The sequence below is a fragment of the Eupeodes corollae genome, chromosome 3 (assembly GCF_945859685.1).
Source record: "Eupeodes corollae chromosome 3, idEupCoro1.1, whole genome shotgun sequence".
Taxonomy (NCBI): domain Eukaryota; kingdom Metazoa; phylum Arthropoda; class Insecta; order Diptera; family Syrphidae; genus Eupeodes; species Eupeodes corollae.
Window position 1 is genome coordinate 118,644,663 of NC_079149.1, and position 19,958 is coordinate 118,664,620.

Sequence of the window (19,958 nt, forward strand, 5' to 3'; positions counted from 1 at the left end):
AAAACAGTTAATGGATATTGAAAATAGGCGAATGCAAGTTGATGAATCTACACAGAAAACATTGAAGAATTAGTGCAAAAAGTGTCTCCAAACATTGCATAAAAGTCCTAAAACCATTAGTGGCTCAATACGCGTGCTATATTAGGACCCAAAAACACATCGATGTGAATACAACCAACTTCACCGTTCAGCATGCAATACCCAGTGAAACGAAAACATATAAGTCCATCGGTACAGTGGAAAATCAAGACGAGATTGTCAACTATCCAATTGAATTCTTGAATTCGTTACACATGGACAGCTCTATGAGGCCTGCTTACATGTGGGAAAACCTTCTGCTTTGTTTGTCTACGCACCAGATGAAAAAAACGAGATATACACTGCCAATCACTAGGATGAGGCCACATATTTTTCAACCGATTTTCGTTCTTTATACCTGCTGGAAATTTCGTACCAATAAAAATTTACTACACTTGAGTAGGTAGATATTTTCTTAAAAAAAGTAATAAAATTAACGCGTTAAATAGAAAAAACAGTTGGAATTTTCCTACATTAATTAAAGAGCTACTTAAAAACAGTATGAAAAAGTGCGTCACTTGGATGAGGCCACATGAAAAATCTTATAAAATATCAAAAAAATGAAAGTAATGTTTACAGTTTTTGGTTTTCAAACACTTATTTATTAAGTTTTTCTCAATTAATAATGAGTATGCAAACCATTTTTCGATATGACCTCTATTAGACGGTTTGGAATGGAATCATAAAGTTTTTTTAAATAGTCAAGTGAAATCTCGTCCCAGGCATCACGGATAGCTTCAATTAAGGAGTCCTTGTCTTCAAATTGTCTACCGCCTTCATAAACTTTTTGAGATAGCCATGCCCATACGTTTTCGATTATGTTCAAGTCCGGTGAATAGGGTGGCCATGGCAAAAGCTTTACGTTTTCTGATAAAATCCAGCTTTTGACAACCCTGGAAGTGTGGATGGGGGCATTGTCTTGTTGGAAAATCCAAGGCAGAGGTCCAAAAATATTTTTCATCTTCGGATATGAGCGTTCCAACAAGTATTTGTAGCTGTTTCCGTTCATTGTTAGAGAAAGAAACTCCAATTCGATTTTGCCATAGTAGGTGATAGCTCCCCACACCATAACACCTGATGTACGGCTGCGATGTCTTCCCAAAATTAGTTCCTCTTTTCTTAAATCATGGAAATAAAAGTTGTATCCATCGGGGCCGTCAAGGCTAAACTTTTTTTCCATCCGAAAAGACGACGCGTTTCCATTGACTGCTCCAAGAGACATATTCTGTTGCAAAGTTCATTCGCAGCTCCTTGTGTACTTGCTTTAGAACAGGTTTCTTTTTGAGTTTTCATTTTTGGATAGTACCATCTTTTCTTATTATCCTTCGGACTGTCGAAATACTGGCTGATACTCCGCTTTTGGACCTTATTTTAGTAGCTGATTGAGTAGAATTTGAAGCAATACGTAAAATTAACCGCTTTTCTCGGGATGTTGTTGCTTGGGCTGTGCGTCCTTTTTGGTTTTTTCCATGGTTTTGAGGATCAGCAAGATAGTTGTTTACAACTGTCTTACTTCTGTTCAGCTTCCTTGCTATTTCTCGGCTTGAGAGTCCCATTTCCTTGAAAGCATCGATTTGTCCTCTTTCTGCTACTGTCAACGTCTTTCCAGAACCCATTTGTATTTGAAATTTAATAAAAATAGTTATTTGTAAAACGTTCTTAAATATTGTAACCCAAATTTAAAAAAAAATTTCTGATCTGAACTTCTACAACGAAATATTCGCAATGGCCTCATCCTAGTGACTTACTTTTTTATATCCTTTTTAGGTAGCTCATTCATTAATGTAGGGAAATTCCAACGGTCTTTTCTAAGTAACCCTATAATTGTATCACTTTGTTTTAAGAAAATATGTACCTACTCTCATGTAGTTAAATTTTCCGGGTTAAACAAATTCCAACAGGTATCGGACCGAAAATCGGTTGAAAAATATGTGGCCTCATCCTAGTGATTGGCAGTGTATCTTCATTTCAATAAAACTTTGTTATTTCACAATTTTTTGAAATAAACAAACTCTATAAAATATCTTCGAATTAATTGAATATGTGTATACTGATTTTGCTTTAAAATTATTGTTCTTCAATTTATTTTAATTGCGCGCGGGTACAGCTAGTAATTTTACATTTAAAGCTTATATAAAAAATAGTTCTCCTGGTTTTACAACCAAAGACATATTTTCGTACACCTATTAAGTTTCTTTAAGTTAATAATATAATTGAAAAGTTAAGTTAACTGTCAATATAAACAATCATGCTTATTTAAACCGAAAATTCCGCATCCATCAAACACTTCATATGTACATACGTATATTTTTAATTAAAAACAAGATAAAGAAACCAAAAATACTTTACATCAGAAAAAAAATAATTACAATTCTGATTGGGCTGATTTAAAGTGTTTGACATTTTACTCGTTGATTAAATGTATAAATGTTTAAAATTATTAAAAAATGAGCTGATGTAGCGAATAAACCTTAAAATTCGTTATTTTATAATATACATAATAAAAGCATACATATTCTGTATAATTTTTTTTTTTTTAAATGCATCAACACGAACTTAATTAAAATTCCGTCAAGTTGCAATAAAAATGTCTGATGAAAAGCAATGTAATACCCATACATTTTTTTTTAATCTGTATATTATTCAAATGAGAAAATTTATTAAACTTAATTGATTCCTGGAAGTTTGAACCATAATATATGAGCTCTCGCATCAGAGAAGTAACAATGTATGATATTATAAAAATTACTCGCTACTTATTGCGCATATTAATAATTACATATGTATATATTTATAATTATTCAATTTTTAAAATGTATTAAGAAAACCAATCCAGAAAAAAAATTATAATTATATTTATCAATTTTTGAGTGAAATGTTTGTTTAAGTAATTTAACCGTCAGCAAAAATTCCTCATTTACATAAATCAAAAAAGCTTCTGTGTGATGAAAAAGATAAAGCAGTTTATTTATTTCTAAATATTTATAAAAGTGATATTTTTGAATGTTTAAGAAAATTTAAATTTAATTTCTTAATGAAATATTAATATGGATGATTTAACTTAAGAACTGAAAAGGAAGAATAATCAATTAATTTATTTTCAAATTGTATTTCCTTTTCATCTGTTTCATGATTCTTATTTCATTAAAATTGAATTATGGATTCTGATTTCATTCGATTTTTCTTTTTTGAAATTCATAAAAATGACCATACAATTCCCCTAACACGTGTTTGGCAATTGGAAAGTAAAACAAAAATCAATGTCATCCTTAATGTGTCGACATTTGCTTTAATGTTGAAAACACAAAGCAACAAAAAATATATCCAAACACTTTACCACATGCTGCGAAGAAATGGCCATTAAATTAAGATTGGCATTTCTACATCGTAAGGGTGTGGTTTTCTATGAGATGAAATCAATGTTCTTAGAAAGTCAAAATCTTCAACACAAAAAAAGAAAACAGGCCAAGAAAAAAATAGAAAATATTGATGTGGAAAAGCTTTATTTCATTTCTTAGAATTTGAGAATTGGAGAAATGTAATGCATGTGGAAAGGTGATATGATACATCTACTTATTTCTATATATACTTTTTGGTTAACATCTTAAATAGTAAGTTCATCTATTGAGGGGATTTTCTTTAAATTTTCATTAAATTGATACGATTGGTTTCAGTAATAAGATTTTATACGATTTTGATAGTTCTGAAACTGAATAGATAAAGTTTTTCAATAGAAATCAATCCAAGTGTTACTTAAAATCAAATTGCATTCTTAAACAAGGTTGAAAATATTACTTCGTATGCATAGATGAATCAAATATCATAAGTAGCTATTCCTGAATTCTAAGTAAATTTTCTGATGCCATATTATATAAGAACTCAGAATCGACAAAACAATATTTTTGTAAACTTTTTTATTGAATTCTTATAGTATTAAAAACATGTGAATGATGCATTCGTGTGTTCAGAGTAAGTGCTTGAAATTCATTTCATTAATGATTAATTTTTATTTGAATAGATATTGTGTTCCAAGAAAAAAATAACCAACTGTAATTTCATAGAATAAATCGAATATTTTTAGTGATTATTTTAAAAATATGAGTGCAAATATTGGATATGCATTCCATTGAATTATTTTAAAATTTAAAATGAAATAATTCGAGTTTTAATTGATAGAAAATCATCCCATGGATCCACACATACGACAGGGAAATTCTAAAATGTTGATGATCTTGTGTGTGCGAAAACAAAAAATTTCACCGATATTATTTTAGAAACAAACCATATTTTAAAAAAACGGATTTTAGTAGGTTGTTAAGAAATCAATTAAAATACCAAAATTATATATAAATTTCAAAAAATATATATTTCTTACACTATTATGGTGTGGTTTTTAATGCATAAACCACATATAAACCTTTATAGTTGTAATAGAGGTGTTCTGTATCAGAATTAATTTTTCTTCTATTAAGGTAATCGTATAAATTAAGAGAAAAATGTTAACCTTAAAATGCGCATATCTTTGAATATCAATTTGGGACCAACCAATGAATTGTATCCAAATTGTAATGTGTTCAAACAAAAAATTAAATCTCTGTTTTTATTCAATTTGTTTTTATAAACAAGTTTTGTGAGATAAAAATAGTTTGAAGCCAATATTTTTAAATTTTCAAAAGATATTTGAGTCGAAAGTACATTTTTACCAAGTTTAAGTATTGTTTTTTTAGGGTTTTTATTTTTTGTAAAAAAACTGTCAGTTTAATTTTTCTTAAAATTTGACTGAATGCTAAAAGCAATATTTCTTATAAGATAAAATTAATTTTAAGCCAATATCTTAAATTCCTGAAAATATATTTTAGTCGAAAATCAATTTTTACCAAACCTCAGTAAAGATTTTAATTTTGTATTGGGAGGATGGTTCATTTACTAAAGACTTCGATACCACTCTTTCATGACGGGTCAAATATGGAGTGTGAAGTTGGGCCGGGAATCTTCTTAATTATTGTCCTTAGTTTTTTAAGTCAAGCATTAAGAAAAGCATGCAAAATACTTAAATCAATTTCAAACCAAAAAAAAACACTGCTATCTGTACTGACATCTAGGCGGCTGTTATGGCTATCAATTTGGACAAAATATGCTCTATACCGTCGGGATGAACTATCCATCCTCAACATCAACCTTCGTGTCACTCTTATTTGGGTTATAGGCATTGATGGTAATGAACGGACTGATAAGTTGTCCCAGCAACGATCAGCTCTTTATAGCTTCATAGGAGAAAGGGAAAATATTCCTCTTGTAAGGCAAAATGTTCTCAATATTTCCGACAGTTCGGACACTGGCTGATAAAAGAGAGGATGCAGGAAGGTTGGGTATCCCTCACAAACTCATTGCCGAACCTGCGGAGTTCAACATGAAAGTTAAACTGTGATTCACTTTCTCTGTAAATGTTCTCTCCTGGTCTGTTCTAAAATGTTATTGTTAAACTTAGAAAGTGCATTCATTAAAGATCATGATAAACTTTCCGAGATGAAAACCAAAGTCCTGATTTCCTTTCCGAACGCGACCAAATGGGCATGAAGCTGGTGCTCATTGCTAATCCATCAATTAAATTACGAAGTCACTTTTGATTGACCCTGTAGATATAAAATAATTTAACATCAACTTCATGGATACTAAGTTCACCCTTTAAATTATCTAAAGTTATTGTTGGCAATTTAATTTGGACTATAAAACAAGAAAAGTCCATCAGATGCCAAAGGTGACAAATGTCAAAAGTGACAGATGTCGAAAGTGACAGATGTCAAAAGTGACAGATGTAAAAATTGAAAGATGTCAAAAGTGACAGATGTCAAAAGTGACAGATGTCAAAAGTAACAGATGTCAAACGTGACAGATTTAAAAAGTGACGTATGCTTAAAGCTTTAAAAAGACTTGCTGAATCCACTGTCCATTATTTTAAAAGTGAAAATTATAGTAAGCCTTGAAGTTCATATTTTCTATAAATATGTGCAACTATCGATCCTCAAAAATATTATTGCCAAAGAGTTTTGGGAGTTAAACGTTAAATTTGAAATTAAAGAAAATGATTTCTTACCTGGCATGAAACTTATCAACAAATATGAGCAAAATTAGCTTAAAGAGAAAAACTGGGGGAGAATAAATGGCAATAGATAAAGGGGTATATGATCAAATGTCAAAAGTGACATATGCCAAAATTGACAGATGTGCTATACTTAAAATGTTTGAATAGATTTATCTTTTATTTATAATTCAACATTTTTTAAAGTAAGATTTTTTTTAGTAACTTTAAAAATGTTAATTAAAATTAAATAAATTTGTTTATTCAAAAATCCTTAAAGTTTTTAACCATTTAAGGGATCTTTTCAATGGGCTTTTTTTTTAAATTTCTTAGAATGCTGTTTTTTCGACTTTGCTTTAAATTCTTAAAATAAATTAAAAAAAACAACACCGGATAACTTCTAACAGTATCTTTAAAAATGTTGAAATCAAAATTTTGTAATTAGTTATTCGACATTTCAAAAAACTTTAAGAAGTAGGCATCCAAATAAAAATGTAATCCGTTTTCTTCTGTAACAGGATTTCAATTTAAAGAAAAGTACAGCGTCAACTTTTTTTTAAAACCTTTATCAAATGCTTGTGTAAGACAAATCATTATTTTAGTCAGTTTTTTATTTTTCCTCAAAAAATTTGTGTCGAACATCAATTTTTACCAATTTTCATAGATTTTTTTTTTAAATTTATGTTTTTTTATTATTTATGTTTTTGTTAAACTATTGCATGCATATTTTATACAGTCTTACGACTTATCAAAGACGTTCTTCGTTATCTAAAATTATGTTGTTAAAATTTTTCAACTTTGAATTTATAATGACGTCATCGATCGCGTTTTTGATTCATGAGTCTTTTCTGAAAGTCTTTTCTGTCAAGCTGAAAGTCTTTTTTGCTTACTATCTTTTTGTCCAAGAAAAATATGGCTTTAGATTTTTGGCCTTTCAAACGTCGTTAAACGCCGAAGTTATAATTTTTAAAAATCAGGACCGACTTTAGTAATTTCAAACTAAGAGATTTTTAAGTCTTCGACTAACTGCTTTTGTAATAATGTTATGAAGCCAATTTTTCTAAAATAGCAAAGACTGAATAAAAACTTTTCTGGAAATAGAGGAAATGTGTTTTTGTTGACAAAAAAAAATTAATATTCTATTGCACATACTTAGAAAAATGTACCTTTAAAATTTGGTTTAATTAAAAGCTCTTTTTATTCAATCCTAAAAATATTATAGAAAAAAGGAATTCTCTAAGGAACTAACTTAAAGCCATTGAAATCTTTGTTCTCATTTCAAGAGAAAAATATATTAATTTTAAATGTTAAGAGAAATTTCTAGGCAATTACTACAAAATTCTAAGGAAATGGATATTCATAAGAATACCAATATCATAAAAACTATTATCAAGTTTTTAATTCAACCAAACAAAAAAGTAAATAACACTAACATCTCTACTGAGTATTAATAATCTTTTGTGATTACCACAACTGACGACTGCTGACGAATTTTTTAACAATAAAAATTAATTTATTGTTTTGGCTTTCAGGAAATCTAATGGGTGGTTATTGACTTCTTCAGCTTTATGACCCATATAAATAGCTACTCTTTCAACCAATAATAACACATCAAGCTTCCTTCTATGTATGATATTCCTTAGTTTTCTTCTGGTTGTGACATTATCCACTTTGAGGAAAAATTATGACTATCATTTGCAATCTCTATATCACAACAACCAACCCATATTTTGAGAGCAAACAAACGAAAACACAAAACAACAAAAATAATAAGATTGAATTGTCAGATAAATTGAACAGCCTTTATCATACGCCCAATACTATTTCATCCATAAAATATTTCTTAAATAATAACGACAACGAGACCTTTTATAGGAGGCTTTTCTTTATACTCGTATATAGAAATATCCTTAAGTACCTATACACACATACACTTTACTCTTAAAATAAATCAATTCAAGTAGAATTTTTCTCACGCTATACAAACAAAAGGTATAAAGAGAAAAGATAGATATTATTATCGTTCAGATATCATTGAAAATGAAGAATGATAAGTTACATTATTTATTTTATCAAAGTTATAAGATAACTCACCTCTTGACATCCAAAATCCATATCTATAGCGTTTTCGTTATCGTGAATATATCCAAATGCATCAAATTTGTCACGATCGCGTTGTCCTCTGGATTTTTGTAGCACCGTCTGCTTACATCGTGTTCCGCAGGCGATTGCTGATATTTTACTAGCGTAATAGTACATAGCCATGTGTCACGATTTTTTAGTAATCCTGCTCATTTGTTAGTATAGACAGTTGGTTATCTACTTAGGAACTGAATCCGCATTGTTTTTAGTGTTTTTCTTTTTGTTTTTATTTCTATAGCCTTGTGTCACTTTATGGCGGGCTGTGTAGGGAAGTCACACCTGCAGCTCCTGCACAAAGTGATGATGTTCTTTTTGAAGTTATTACAATGAAAAATTGCACCCAGACGTGCTAACTTTTTCAGCACTATTAAATTAATGTCCTTTACTACAACAATGGCTTGTTTTTTTTTGTTTGTTGTTGTATTTTAATCGATGAATATAATATGGAGTAGAGTTATGTATTTATTTTTAAGTGCCAAGGACTATTTTTATCTTTTGTTCGTGCTATCGTTTTGTCATAATAGCATTTTCGATTTTATGTGTTTTTGATACGAGGACTAGTTTTTGACTTTATTATGATGAATAAACGTCCCTGACTCAACTTCCGGTTTGTGTATTCTATAAAACAGGATGATAATAATTTTGGTTGCTGGTAGAAGCCGTTAGATGCTGTGAGTCGTATCATGCAGAACATCATCTTTAGCAGGATGTTTGTCTGTTGAACCTGTGAAGTGTGGAAAAAGGGAAAGAAAATGTTTAAATGTCTGCAAATAAAGTAAAAGAGAAAGAAATAAGTGTGTGATTTTTTTTTTTGCGGAAATTTCGGAAAAATCGACAGAAGAATTTATTCCGTGTTCCTATTTTCCATTCCTCCTCACCTAAAATAGTAATAAATCAGATGGAACGAATAGGACCGCTGGGAGCGTTTTTCTCCAGTCCATATAATAGAGGTAGTTCTATTAGGTTAAATTGGGCAGTTAATAGGAGAATGTATGATGGCATTTTAGGACCCAATGTTGGATGACCATACACTCCAACTCCATACCATTTCCTGATTTGAACAAACTCTTTGTTGGTTGCAAATCAGAGTTGTTTCCTAAGGATTCACAACCTACGTATAGATTTTATGTGCGAAAAAGAACAAAAAACAGAAAGCAAAGATGAAGAAAAACGTATACGCAACGCAATGTAGTGAATTCATGATTTATGATTTTGATGCCTTCTCTGAAGGGTGTGATGTTGTAAGTAAAGTATTTGTTTTGTATCGAGACGACCGAGAGACGCACGGTGGTGGTGGCGTAGTCCTTTCTTTGCTTTGCTTTGTGTTTTTATTACCCAAATGTTGGGACGTGAATATCATGCTTAAATAATTTCTCAACATACATTACAGAATATCTACTACCTACTTATAAGAAAAATGTTAGCCATGAATATACTCTCGAACTCGAACTTGGATCTTCTATAGAGCTACTCTCGTTATTATTGGGTATGCCAATTCGAAATGGATATAGACATTTGAGGATTTATTATTCGATTGGAGGAGGTGGTTTAAGTTATGGGAAGTACGTAAATAATGTTGGGGTAGATTTTATGAACCGGCATTGATGCAATACATAATACATGTTGTATACAACTTTTTTTTTCTGTATTTGTGTTGAAATATAATTATGAGTGGCAATGCCAACTTTATGTTGGTTGGTTTGGTTAGGGAAGGAATATCTACACCATAATTGGCCTTGATTTATTATATTATCCATTTATCAATGCGTGTGTTGCGTAGGTATATATATGCGTAAGGTAGGAATATAAAAACAAATTGAAGGAGGTAAATGGATAATACGAAGGAATGGATCTGAATTAAATATAAGGAGGTTTATATAATGAAGGTGTTATTGGAAAGTTCGAGTTCATATTAATTTTTGTAAGGGAAGGCGATATTATAGTAGTGGGGTCTGATGATGGGATTTAAATTTATCCTGAGTTTAATTGTAATTAATTTGCCAGATTTATTTTTGATTAATTTAACAGATGATTTTTCAATTTATTATAAAAGCTTAAACAGCGTTTAAATAAAAAATGTAAGGAGGTGTGTACTTTAGTTCATTTTAGTTTAATTTTCTGAATAAATTATAATTAATTCCGGTTCAGTATATTTTTTTTAAATGTATGTATATGTATATTTAAAAACGTTTAACGATTTTTATAGCGATAAGGTATAGATTTTAAATCTAGTTTTTTGATGAAGAAGATAGTGTGTTTCAAATAATAAAGTAATAAAATTGAACTTGTTTCTTGATGCAAAAATCAAATGCAATTTTTTATAAGGATTCATCTTAATTAGAATTAAATCTTGAAAGGATGGTAGGATGCAGCTCACACTGATACCTGCCCATTCGTGTTGTCGATATTTCCAAAAAGTTTTCAAAATACTTAAGTTTTCAAAACACTTAAGTCAAAACTCATTTTTTATCAGTTTGTTGTTGTTTTTGTAGATTTTCCTATAAAATACAAATATTTACAATTCAAAAATTAAAAAATAAATATTCTTTCGTAATTGTTTTTGTGGACTGTTTTTGTGCAATGAGTATTTTGTGACTTTTGATCCAATGTGTTTTGCCTTAGCTAAAACAGTTGGGCCGAAAAGTTATTTGCTGCCACAGCTTTGTAGTAGTAATTTTTAAAGGCTTGTATTTTTTATAAAAAATGCAAATTTTCTAAAAAATACCAACACATTTTTTTTGAAGAATAAAAACATTTTTAAGTTTTGTTTCTCAAACTATTCGAGTCCAATATAAGTGTTTTTGTAAGATTTGTATATTGTCTAAAAAAATTGGCCAAATGTTAAAACAATGCTTTTTATAACAAAAAATTAATTCAAAGCCCAAAGCTTTAATTTTTGGCAAAAACGTGGTAATATTATTTTTGTTCGGAAAATATTTGTTCAGTTTTTTGTATTAATAAACTACACATTATTTTTAAATTTGGTGTTAGTTTCTTATTATTAGATAATGTCTGTTTTTTGCTGTTCTACTGTATTTCAAAATCTTGATGTGATAGCATTGTTCGAAAAACTATCAGAAAAAATGTTTTCGCATTCTTTATGTTAAAGAATAAATTAATGTTTCAGTGTTTCTTTCACGATTATATTGGATAAGTGAAGACAAACGACTAAGTATTGAAGATTTTTCAACAATTTTGTGAAATATTGAAAAAAAATATATACAAAATTATATAAATGCGTCAAACTTAAGCAAACCACAAAATCTATGGTCTGTTAAAGCTCCCTAAACTAAAAATTCTAAAATAAAAAAATGTGATATTTTTTTAATTTCTGATAATATTTAATTAGAATAAAAATGTGTAACAGCATATTTATTTATAATTATTCATGTGCATCAAACCTGAAGGGAGTTTCCACTCATAAAGGACCCAAAAGTCGAAAACTACAACCATTTGAGTTGATCAAAAAATCCCCCCTGAATATTTTATTAAAACTTATAATAAATTTTAAAATTAAGCACAAACAATTATATAAAATCAACTGAAAAAAACCCGCAGAAATTCTACCCAATGGAATTTATTGTGAAATAGCCTCGACTTACAAAAATATTAGCCACAATATATATGAAACAAAAATTTTCAATTTTCAAGTTAATCCCTTCTGACTTCATTGAATTATATTAAAAACTTAAAACCTTTAAATCAGCATTTACTAGAAAAATGTATTAAGTTTTCACTAAAGTAATTTTTTGTATTATTATTTAAATAAACTAATTACAAAATTTGTTAAATATCATTTTGTCACACGTAAATTATAAATGAGAAGAATTAACTTAATTAATTAATAACAATAATCAAATAGCAACACATTTAAACGAAATCCGTACTTAAAGCAAATATGAGTTTTATAAGCTTTTTGTACGTGAAGTATTTATTTTTAATCAAAAGGATCCCTTCTGGTTAATCTTTTCTTCCATGGAAAATCTCCTTTTTAAAAACTCAACTCAGTGCTGAAGAGCACTTAAAAAATCCCTAATCCAATGTAAAATGGAAACTATTTCGGTTTTAACTAATGGTAATCTGTCAACTTAAAAAAGTCTTTGTTTCTGCATAATATTATAGTTGCAGCACATTTTTGTTTGGTTGAAGAAGTAGAAAAAAACAGTCATTAAAAGATTATCCTGTCATAAAAATGAGGATTGCTTAATATAATTAATTATACATTAAATTGGCATAGTAAAAATTTAAACAAAAAAAGGAAACAAAAAATAAAGGAAAAGAAACAATTGGCAATTTTCGAGGAATAACACATCTATTTTATTTAATTTAATTTAATTTTAAATCTACATTCAATTAACAGGTCAATAATATTATAGTTTTTTTCTGTCTGTTTAACTGAGTTAAATTAAAATTATAAATACTTCAAACAAGAATTGAAATTTAAAAAAAAAAAACAATTTAATTCATGAATGCGTCCTCGACCTCAGTACGGATAAAGTGCCGGGCGTGCTCAATTCCCGGTGAAGGCACTCATTTAATAAAAAAAATAAAATAAACGAAACGAAAATAACTACCATTTAAAAATTATTTTTTTGGTGGGAGCTGGGAGATTTAAACTTAAAAATATAAATTCAAAACATCAACTTATATACGTTTATATGTAAATTTTTATATAAAAAGAGCGAGTCAGCCGGGATGCAGTTGAATGCAGCACATTCATGTGTAAGTTGAGATAAAAATAAAGGTACATTGTTGGTTCTTTTGGAGCTCAAGCTCTCATAAACCAAAAAATAAAAATATAGATAATATTTAAACATATATTTGTATATAATGGATATTAAATTAAAAACAAACGATAGTTTCAATAAATTGTTCTGTTGTGCGATTCTCAATTTTGCACTGTACCTTTTAGTGCTTGGTGGTCATTTTTCAGACATGCTATTATATAACTGTACCTAGGCACATAAATACTGAACCATAATAGATTAAAAAGTTTTTGTACGGCTTTTGGATTTGAAGTTTGATGGTTAAAATAAATAAATACTCGTAAATAATAAAATACCCTCATGCTGGAATGAATGCGTTCGGCAAAAAAACAAAAATCGATGATGACAGCCTAAATGTTTCATTTTTGTGTTTTAATTTAAATTTTTTGATATGATTGTGATGTCATTTTATATATTTTTTTTAAATTTTCAATTTGTTATTTAAATATTTATCAATTTTATTGGCATAATGTATTTTTTGTTTTAAATATTTGTAGTCGGAATTAAAAATTATTATTGGGTGAATTTATTTTTATTATTGATACATACATTTACTTATTAAATTGGGCCATTTATGTAAAAATATTTAATATATAAAAGAAATACGAACCATTCATGGAGTTTTTAATGATATTTGAGGGATAAAGGAGCTAAGAAAAATGTATAACTATTTTTCGATTTTTTCAAATATTGTCAACAAATATTAAAACTCGGAGCAGACCTACTCTTTTTCGTTAATTTAATATACTTAAGGATGTTTTAAAGCAAATAATGATTTTAATTTGACGCTATTAATTTTCTTAAAAATTAACCATAACACACCTAAGAGGAAGAACTTTAAATGTTAAAAAAATGACATTATGATATTAGACAAGCATACAAAACTAAGTCAGGTTGTTCCGACCGTTTGTCCTCAACCCTAAAGTTGTTTGATTGAGTTAAAACTTGGAAATTGAGATTTTAGGCAGAATCGTTTTAGGCTTTTTAAAAACAAAAATATCAATATTTTTACTACAGATCTTGTGGAAATTCAAACTCTTTCTAAACTTTTCTCAAAATGTGTTTTTTTTTTTAACTTGGCTTCTTTTAATATATTGCTTCAAAAGAGAAGTTATATTCCTGTTTTTATCCATTTTTTTATTTGTTTCTGTAAGCACGCCCTACTTTTCGAAATAGTTTCCCAACGTAAAGTCTAATCTTTCGGCTAGTTAACATTATTTGAACCTTTATAATTTTGTGTTTCAAATCACTTTAAAATTCATGTTTTTATGTTTCAAATCATATTAACATTGTTATTTTTGTGTTTCAAATCATACTAAATTTGTTAATGTTTACTTATTAAGTTTTTTCTATTACTTGATTAATTTATTTTACTATATGAAACCAACCAAATTGTTGCGTTATTATTATTGGTTTTTTCAACTTTTTAAAATTATTCTTATTCCGTTGCGGACTTCGTTGGCTGGGGCCACGTGGAAGAGTTGATCTTCACGGGCAGCGATTAGCGAGCAAAAGTGTAGTGAAGAACCCGGTATCTGGTTAGATCAGTATTTATATTTCAACAGACATATAAATGCTGCTCTGCCAGGGCCAGAGGAGCCTTCGCTCTGACAAAAAGGCTGTTTTACAGCAGTTGGCTCGACCCCAGAGTGAAGGTAATTTGCTACATGGGCCTCATTCGGCATATGATCGTTTATGGTTGTCCTGGATGGTTCAGCATTGCCCCTTCCCAGATGGAGAAGTTTCGGGTGTTCGAGCGGTAGTGTTTGCGACGCTGTATAGGTTTACATTGAACAGTCGAATCTTCTTACGTGCATTACTATTCCAACGAGGTCCTATAAATCGGTCCTTGAATCAACAAAATTGACAATTTCGTGATAAAACTCGTTCGAGGTCACATTGCAAGAGCTGTGTCTTCGACCACCAATTTTCGGAGTGTTCTATACGAACGATGAGTATTTTGAGAGCGCACGCTTGAACGGCTTCATTCCACATTCCTCTTTTTAGACAGATGCGGTTTGATACAGGATTGATTGGCAGTTCCGCTAATCTACCACGTCAGACGAAGAACCGTGGATAGGCGACTCCTGTACAATCGGGACGTCATGGCACAAGGCGGAGCAGAGCTCCTTTGGTTCAGCAGGGCTGTATCCGAACAGGACCGAACTGATCGGATGAAGCGGGAGAACAAATTTTGGTGGCTTCAATCGGCATTTGATAGTGGGTAGTCGGTATGTGGTTTTAAGCCTTGGCTGGCTTACGTACTTGTTTTATAGTTTTAGGGTTTAGTTTGAAGTAGAAAAGGAATTGGGGCACAAAAAAAATAATACAAAAAATAAAAAAAACATGGAATAAGGAAAAAAAAAGGAAAATAAAAAATTAAAAACAAGAAACGTTACATAGATATATTTGCGGCTTTGGTTGTTCTAGTTTTAAGTAGCTTATAGGTAGAGTAGGTAGTTTAAATTAGTTTTAAGTTATATTTAAGGACCAACGCTCCAGGCCGGAAGGTCTTCGAATCCAATTCCGAGGGATGTCGCAGCAGAGGAAGACCGCGACTCAGGTGGCGCACCCAGGTGGGAGAGGACCTCAACCAACTTGGCGTGCGAAATTGGAGACAGCTAGCTAGGGACCGAGCTGGCTGGACACGCATGTTGGTTGAGGCCCAGGTCCGACCCGGACTGTAGCGCCACCTTAAGTTAGTAAGTAAGTAATTTTAAGTAGTTGTTTAAGTAAAACTAAAAAAAGATATTGAAATTAGTTTTTAAATATTCTAATAAACACAAAATAAACAAAATGAATTACAGTAAAATAGATCTTAGGGACAAAGGGCTTTAAATTTAAGTATTATTTTTTAACTTAGAGTGTCCGTATGGAACGAATAAGTTAGTTGTTAATTAGTTATTTATTCTAGATTTATTAATTTTAAAAATAAATTAATAAAAATAAATTTAAAAAACGGGCGTTGGACTATTATGCCAGAAGTCTTGGCTTCAAATCCTGCCTGTGCTGTCTAAAGTTTTTTCACGTGTACTGCCTCTTGCGAGGAATTGACAAATATTACAAGAGTAATTCTTGGCATGAAAATTGATTTTTCAAAATAGCCCTCCATTCCTGACAAAATTACTCGCACATAGAAAGGTTTGAGGCATTAGAGGGTTAAGTCACTAGGCCCTAATTTCAAATGGACGGTTGCGGCACCTCATTTGAATTATTTTATAATTTAACCAAATCAATTGTTTTTTTTTTCAAATAAATACATTTTTGTTTACAAAAAATTGTCTATATGTATTAAGAGTTTGAGGCAATATTTTTGTTAATTTAAAATTAATTTTTAAGTTTGAAAGTTTGAAGTTATTGTCTTTTTTATTTTCAAGATATTTGAGTCCTTAATTAATTTGTATTAATTATTAGTAATTGTTTCTAAGATTTTTATAAAAAGAATTGTAAATTAAATTTTTCAACAAAATTTACAAAATTTAAAAAAAAAACTTTTTTATTTTGTTAAAGTTTTTTGAAAACTTTACCATCATTCAAAAACAAAATAAAAAATAAATCGACGTATAAAATTATTTGGAAGTAATATTAGGTAAAATAAATAATAGCTGAAGACGAAAACATGTTATTGTCTTCTAAGCGTAATTTATTTGAATGAAGTCGATAATTCTAGTGCCTGCATCTTGAGATATAATCGCCAAAAAAAGGGTGTCCTAAACACAGATGCACACCCACATACAGAATTGTTTTAAAAATTGATTAAGATCATAGTTGTAATATCGAGAAGAAGCAACATTATCAATTCAACGAATCTGAACAAAGTATGCTTCTTTTAATGTATATTTCAGAAACAAAAACAAACATTTTCGAAAATACATTTGTGATTCCTAACCAAAAAGTATGCACAATTTGTATATCTTTAAATATTTAATGATTCTGATCCTATGATTTTCGTAGCAGACGTGTATGTGGCTTCTTTTTTTCAATCATCAATTCCAAAAAAAAGTTAGTGTGTTAACAAGAAGATTTGAGCTGAAATACGGCACCACTTTATATAACCAACTTGTCTGTTACACCCGGCAGCGACGATGCCAATATTTTAACTCGTTAACGAGTCGAACAAAATAGGGTTGAAGTTTAGGTTAGGTATCAGCTATAGCTTATCAATAACCATATTAAAAGTTGTATAACTTTCTTTGATATCAGTATGTATATAGTACATTTTTTCCAAGAACAAGAAAAAAAGGACTCGAAGAAAAATAAAGTTTCTTTTCGTTATAACCAACCCTATTTTCACATGAAAAAAATATTATTATGATATAATGATGGTCGCCTACGTACATCACACAAATGCACATATGGCTTTCCCTGACCATGTAAGTATGTATATTTTATTTGATAAACAATTTTCTATTGTTGTTATTTTGTTATATAAACTATCTTGAGTGGGCGTATCGTCCTTATAACAGATGTATGGTTGGTATTGTTTTGGCATATAAGTTTTCTATAAAGTTATAAAACACTCATAAAATAATCTATTATATTTTATATAGGTACACATGTAGATATATTATGTTGTACATAAAATCAATACAAAGTTTACTTATTTTGCTTATATTGTTTTATACAAGAATATGAAACAATATAAAACATAATTTGCAGTCAATAAATGAAAGTGATTTTATTTCATGTCATATTTACTGGTTAGCCCTTAAGGGACTTCCAATATCATATCATAATATTACTTTTCCTTGTCAATGTACATGAGGGAGGGTTATATAGCTCTATAGTCTATATATAGACATGTATATTGTATAATATTCTTTTCACATAAATGTCCTATGGTGCAAAACAATTTGTAAGTTCTGCTTCCTTTCAAGGACCATTTTGCGCCTTGATATTACGTGCAAAAAAAATGAACGAATCTGTCAAGTATAATATTATATTGAATGCTTTTTAAGTAGCTTGGATTGTTGTTGTTGTCTATAAATCAAAAGCATTTTAACGCCATAACAATATGTTGAGGTAAATCAATTTGAGAACAAAAATAACATTTAATTCGTATCTCACTTCAGTTCTTATGTTATATAATATACACATTTTAATATTGCCTTTAACTCAAAAAATTGTATTGTTTTATTGTATAAAAACGAATGTTGCCTTGTTTAGCGTCATTCTGTTTTTATTGTTATTGCGAGTTTAAGATAACTTTTGAGTTTTTATCTTTGTACATTTCAGAAAATGTATTTGTTGTTTTAAAGTTATTGTTTTCATTTAAGATCAAATCAACTTAAACTAGAAAAATTAAATCAAAGCAAAGCATAACTCATAATTTCAAGGTTTTGTACACGTTATGCTATCAAATAAAACTTTTAAAACTTAGTTTGAAAACTTCAACTAAGTTGAGAAATAATTTAGAGGCCTTTAAATATGCAAATTACAATTCAATACTATGCCCGGACAAGCATATACAAAATTTTAAATTCAACTTAAGTTATGCATTTTCATACACATTTAATTTATTTTGAATACCGAGTTCGAGAACTTAATAAACAAATATTAGACAATTGAAAAAAAAATCGATTCTTGTATTAATAAAGTTTTTAGAGAAAAATTGGAATATAGAAATATTCAATCGAGACAAAATATTTAAACATTATTTATGAGTATTTGCTTTTATATGGTAATTCATTACAACGAGTTGACACTTCTCAACCCTAAAAATTCATCATCCAAAAATATACTATATATATGAATACTTTTGTCACTAAGTGGGCTACACTCCAATTTTTCGAACTCTTCTCTCCAAATACCTAGAACTTTTTTTTAATAAGAACTATAGGTTTCTAGTAATTCACCTAAAAAATTGTACTTCATCCCCTTTCCCCTTTGGCTAAAATCTTTTGCTGTGCTCCAAAAACAGAAGCCTTATTAGGGCGTTTTAAGGAAGTATAAATAAAGCTCTTCGCCAAAATATGTTTTGTCGAAATTTTCCTGGACTACTATTAATAAATTCTTTTATGTCTTTATTATATTTCATTGATATCTGCTTTAACGATTTTCAATTTTTTTTGTGAACGATTCTTCGATTCTTAGTATTTTAACCCACATATAAAAGAGCAGGATATCACCTTTACAAAGAAGTTGTTTGCTGTTTTATGTACTTTATATGTACCTGGTTTTGTACTAATTTCTGGTATTTTTGATAAGAAAAACTTATCTAGAGTTATGGGGGTGCCTTGAACCTCATGTTCATGTATTTTTTTAGACCCTCAATTTGATACAAATGTTATTTTTCTGCAAAATATATTTTTGGATTTATGTATTTAAGTTTTGAATTTATAACAAAACCAATACAAATGTTCAAATATTTTTGCTAACTCTGCAAATCATTTAGAAATGTTTAGACTTTTATTTTAAGAAAAGCAAGTTTTTGTTCAACTTTTCGACAGAACCCTATCTTTACGAAAATGCAAGACCTGTTATTTACTGAAAATCACAATATTCAATTTAGAATCATTTAAAAAAAATAATGAAAACAAATACAAGCCTATTAGTTTTTTTCAATGAGTTGTTATTTAATCAATTTTGGGTAAAGCTAACTCATTAAAATAAAACAAATCTAAAGCAGTGAAATTTTTATTTCATTGAAACATATCCCCTATTTAAAAAAATCTCAAAACTATTTTGGAGAACTATAATAGGGTCCTTTTCTTAACCTCTACGTTTAGTTTCTTTTTATTTGATTTTATGACCTTTTCTCTTGGCACTTGAAGTGTTTTACAAATGTACACAAACTATAGTTCCCAAAACACCATAATCAGAATCAATTGCAACACACAAAATCGATTTATCCAAATAAAATCTTATTTATAGAAACATTAAAGATATACTCG

The 19,958-nt window shown here is 29.3% G+C and overlaps 1 protein-coding gene across 1 annotated transcript in view; it reads right to left on the reverse strand.

Moving 5' to 3' along the window:
• Nucleotides 1–19,958, reverse strand: part of LOC129949429 (uncharacterized) — a 297,671-nt gene that overhangs the window by 189,319 nt on the left and 88,394 nt on the right. The window contains exon 2 of the mRNA XM_056060884.1: nt 8,252–9,023. Within this exon, the coding sequence (XP_055916859.1) occupies nt 8,252–8,422 (171 nt within the window). The 5' untranslated portion in view covers nt 8,423–9,023. The remainder of the gene's footprint in view (nt 1–8,251; nt 9,024–19,958) is intronic.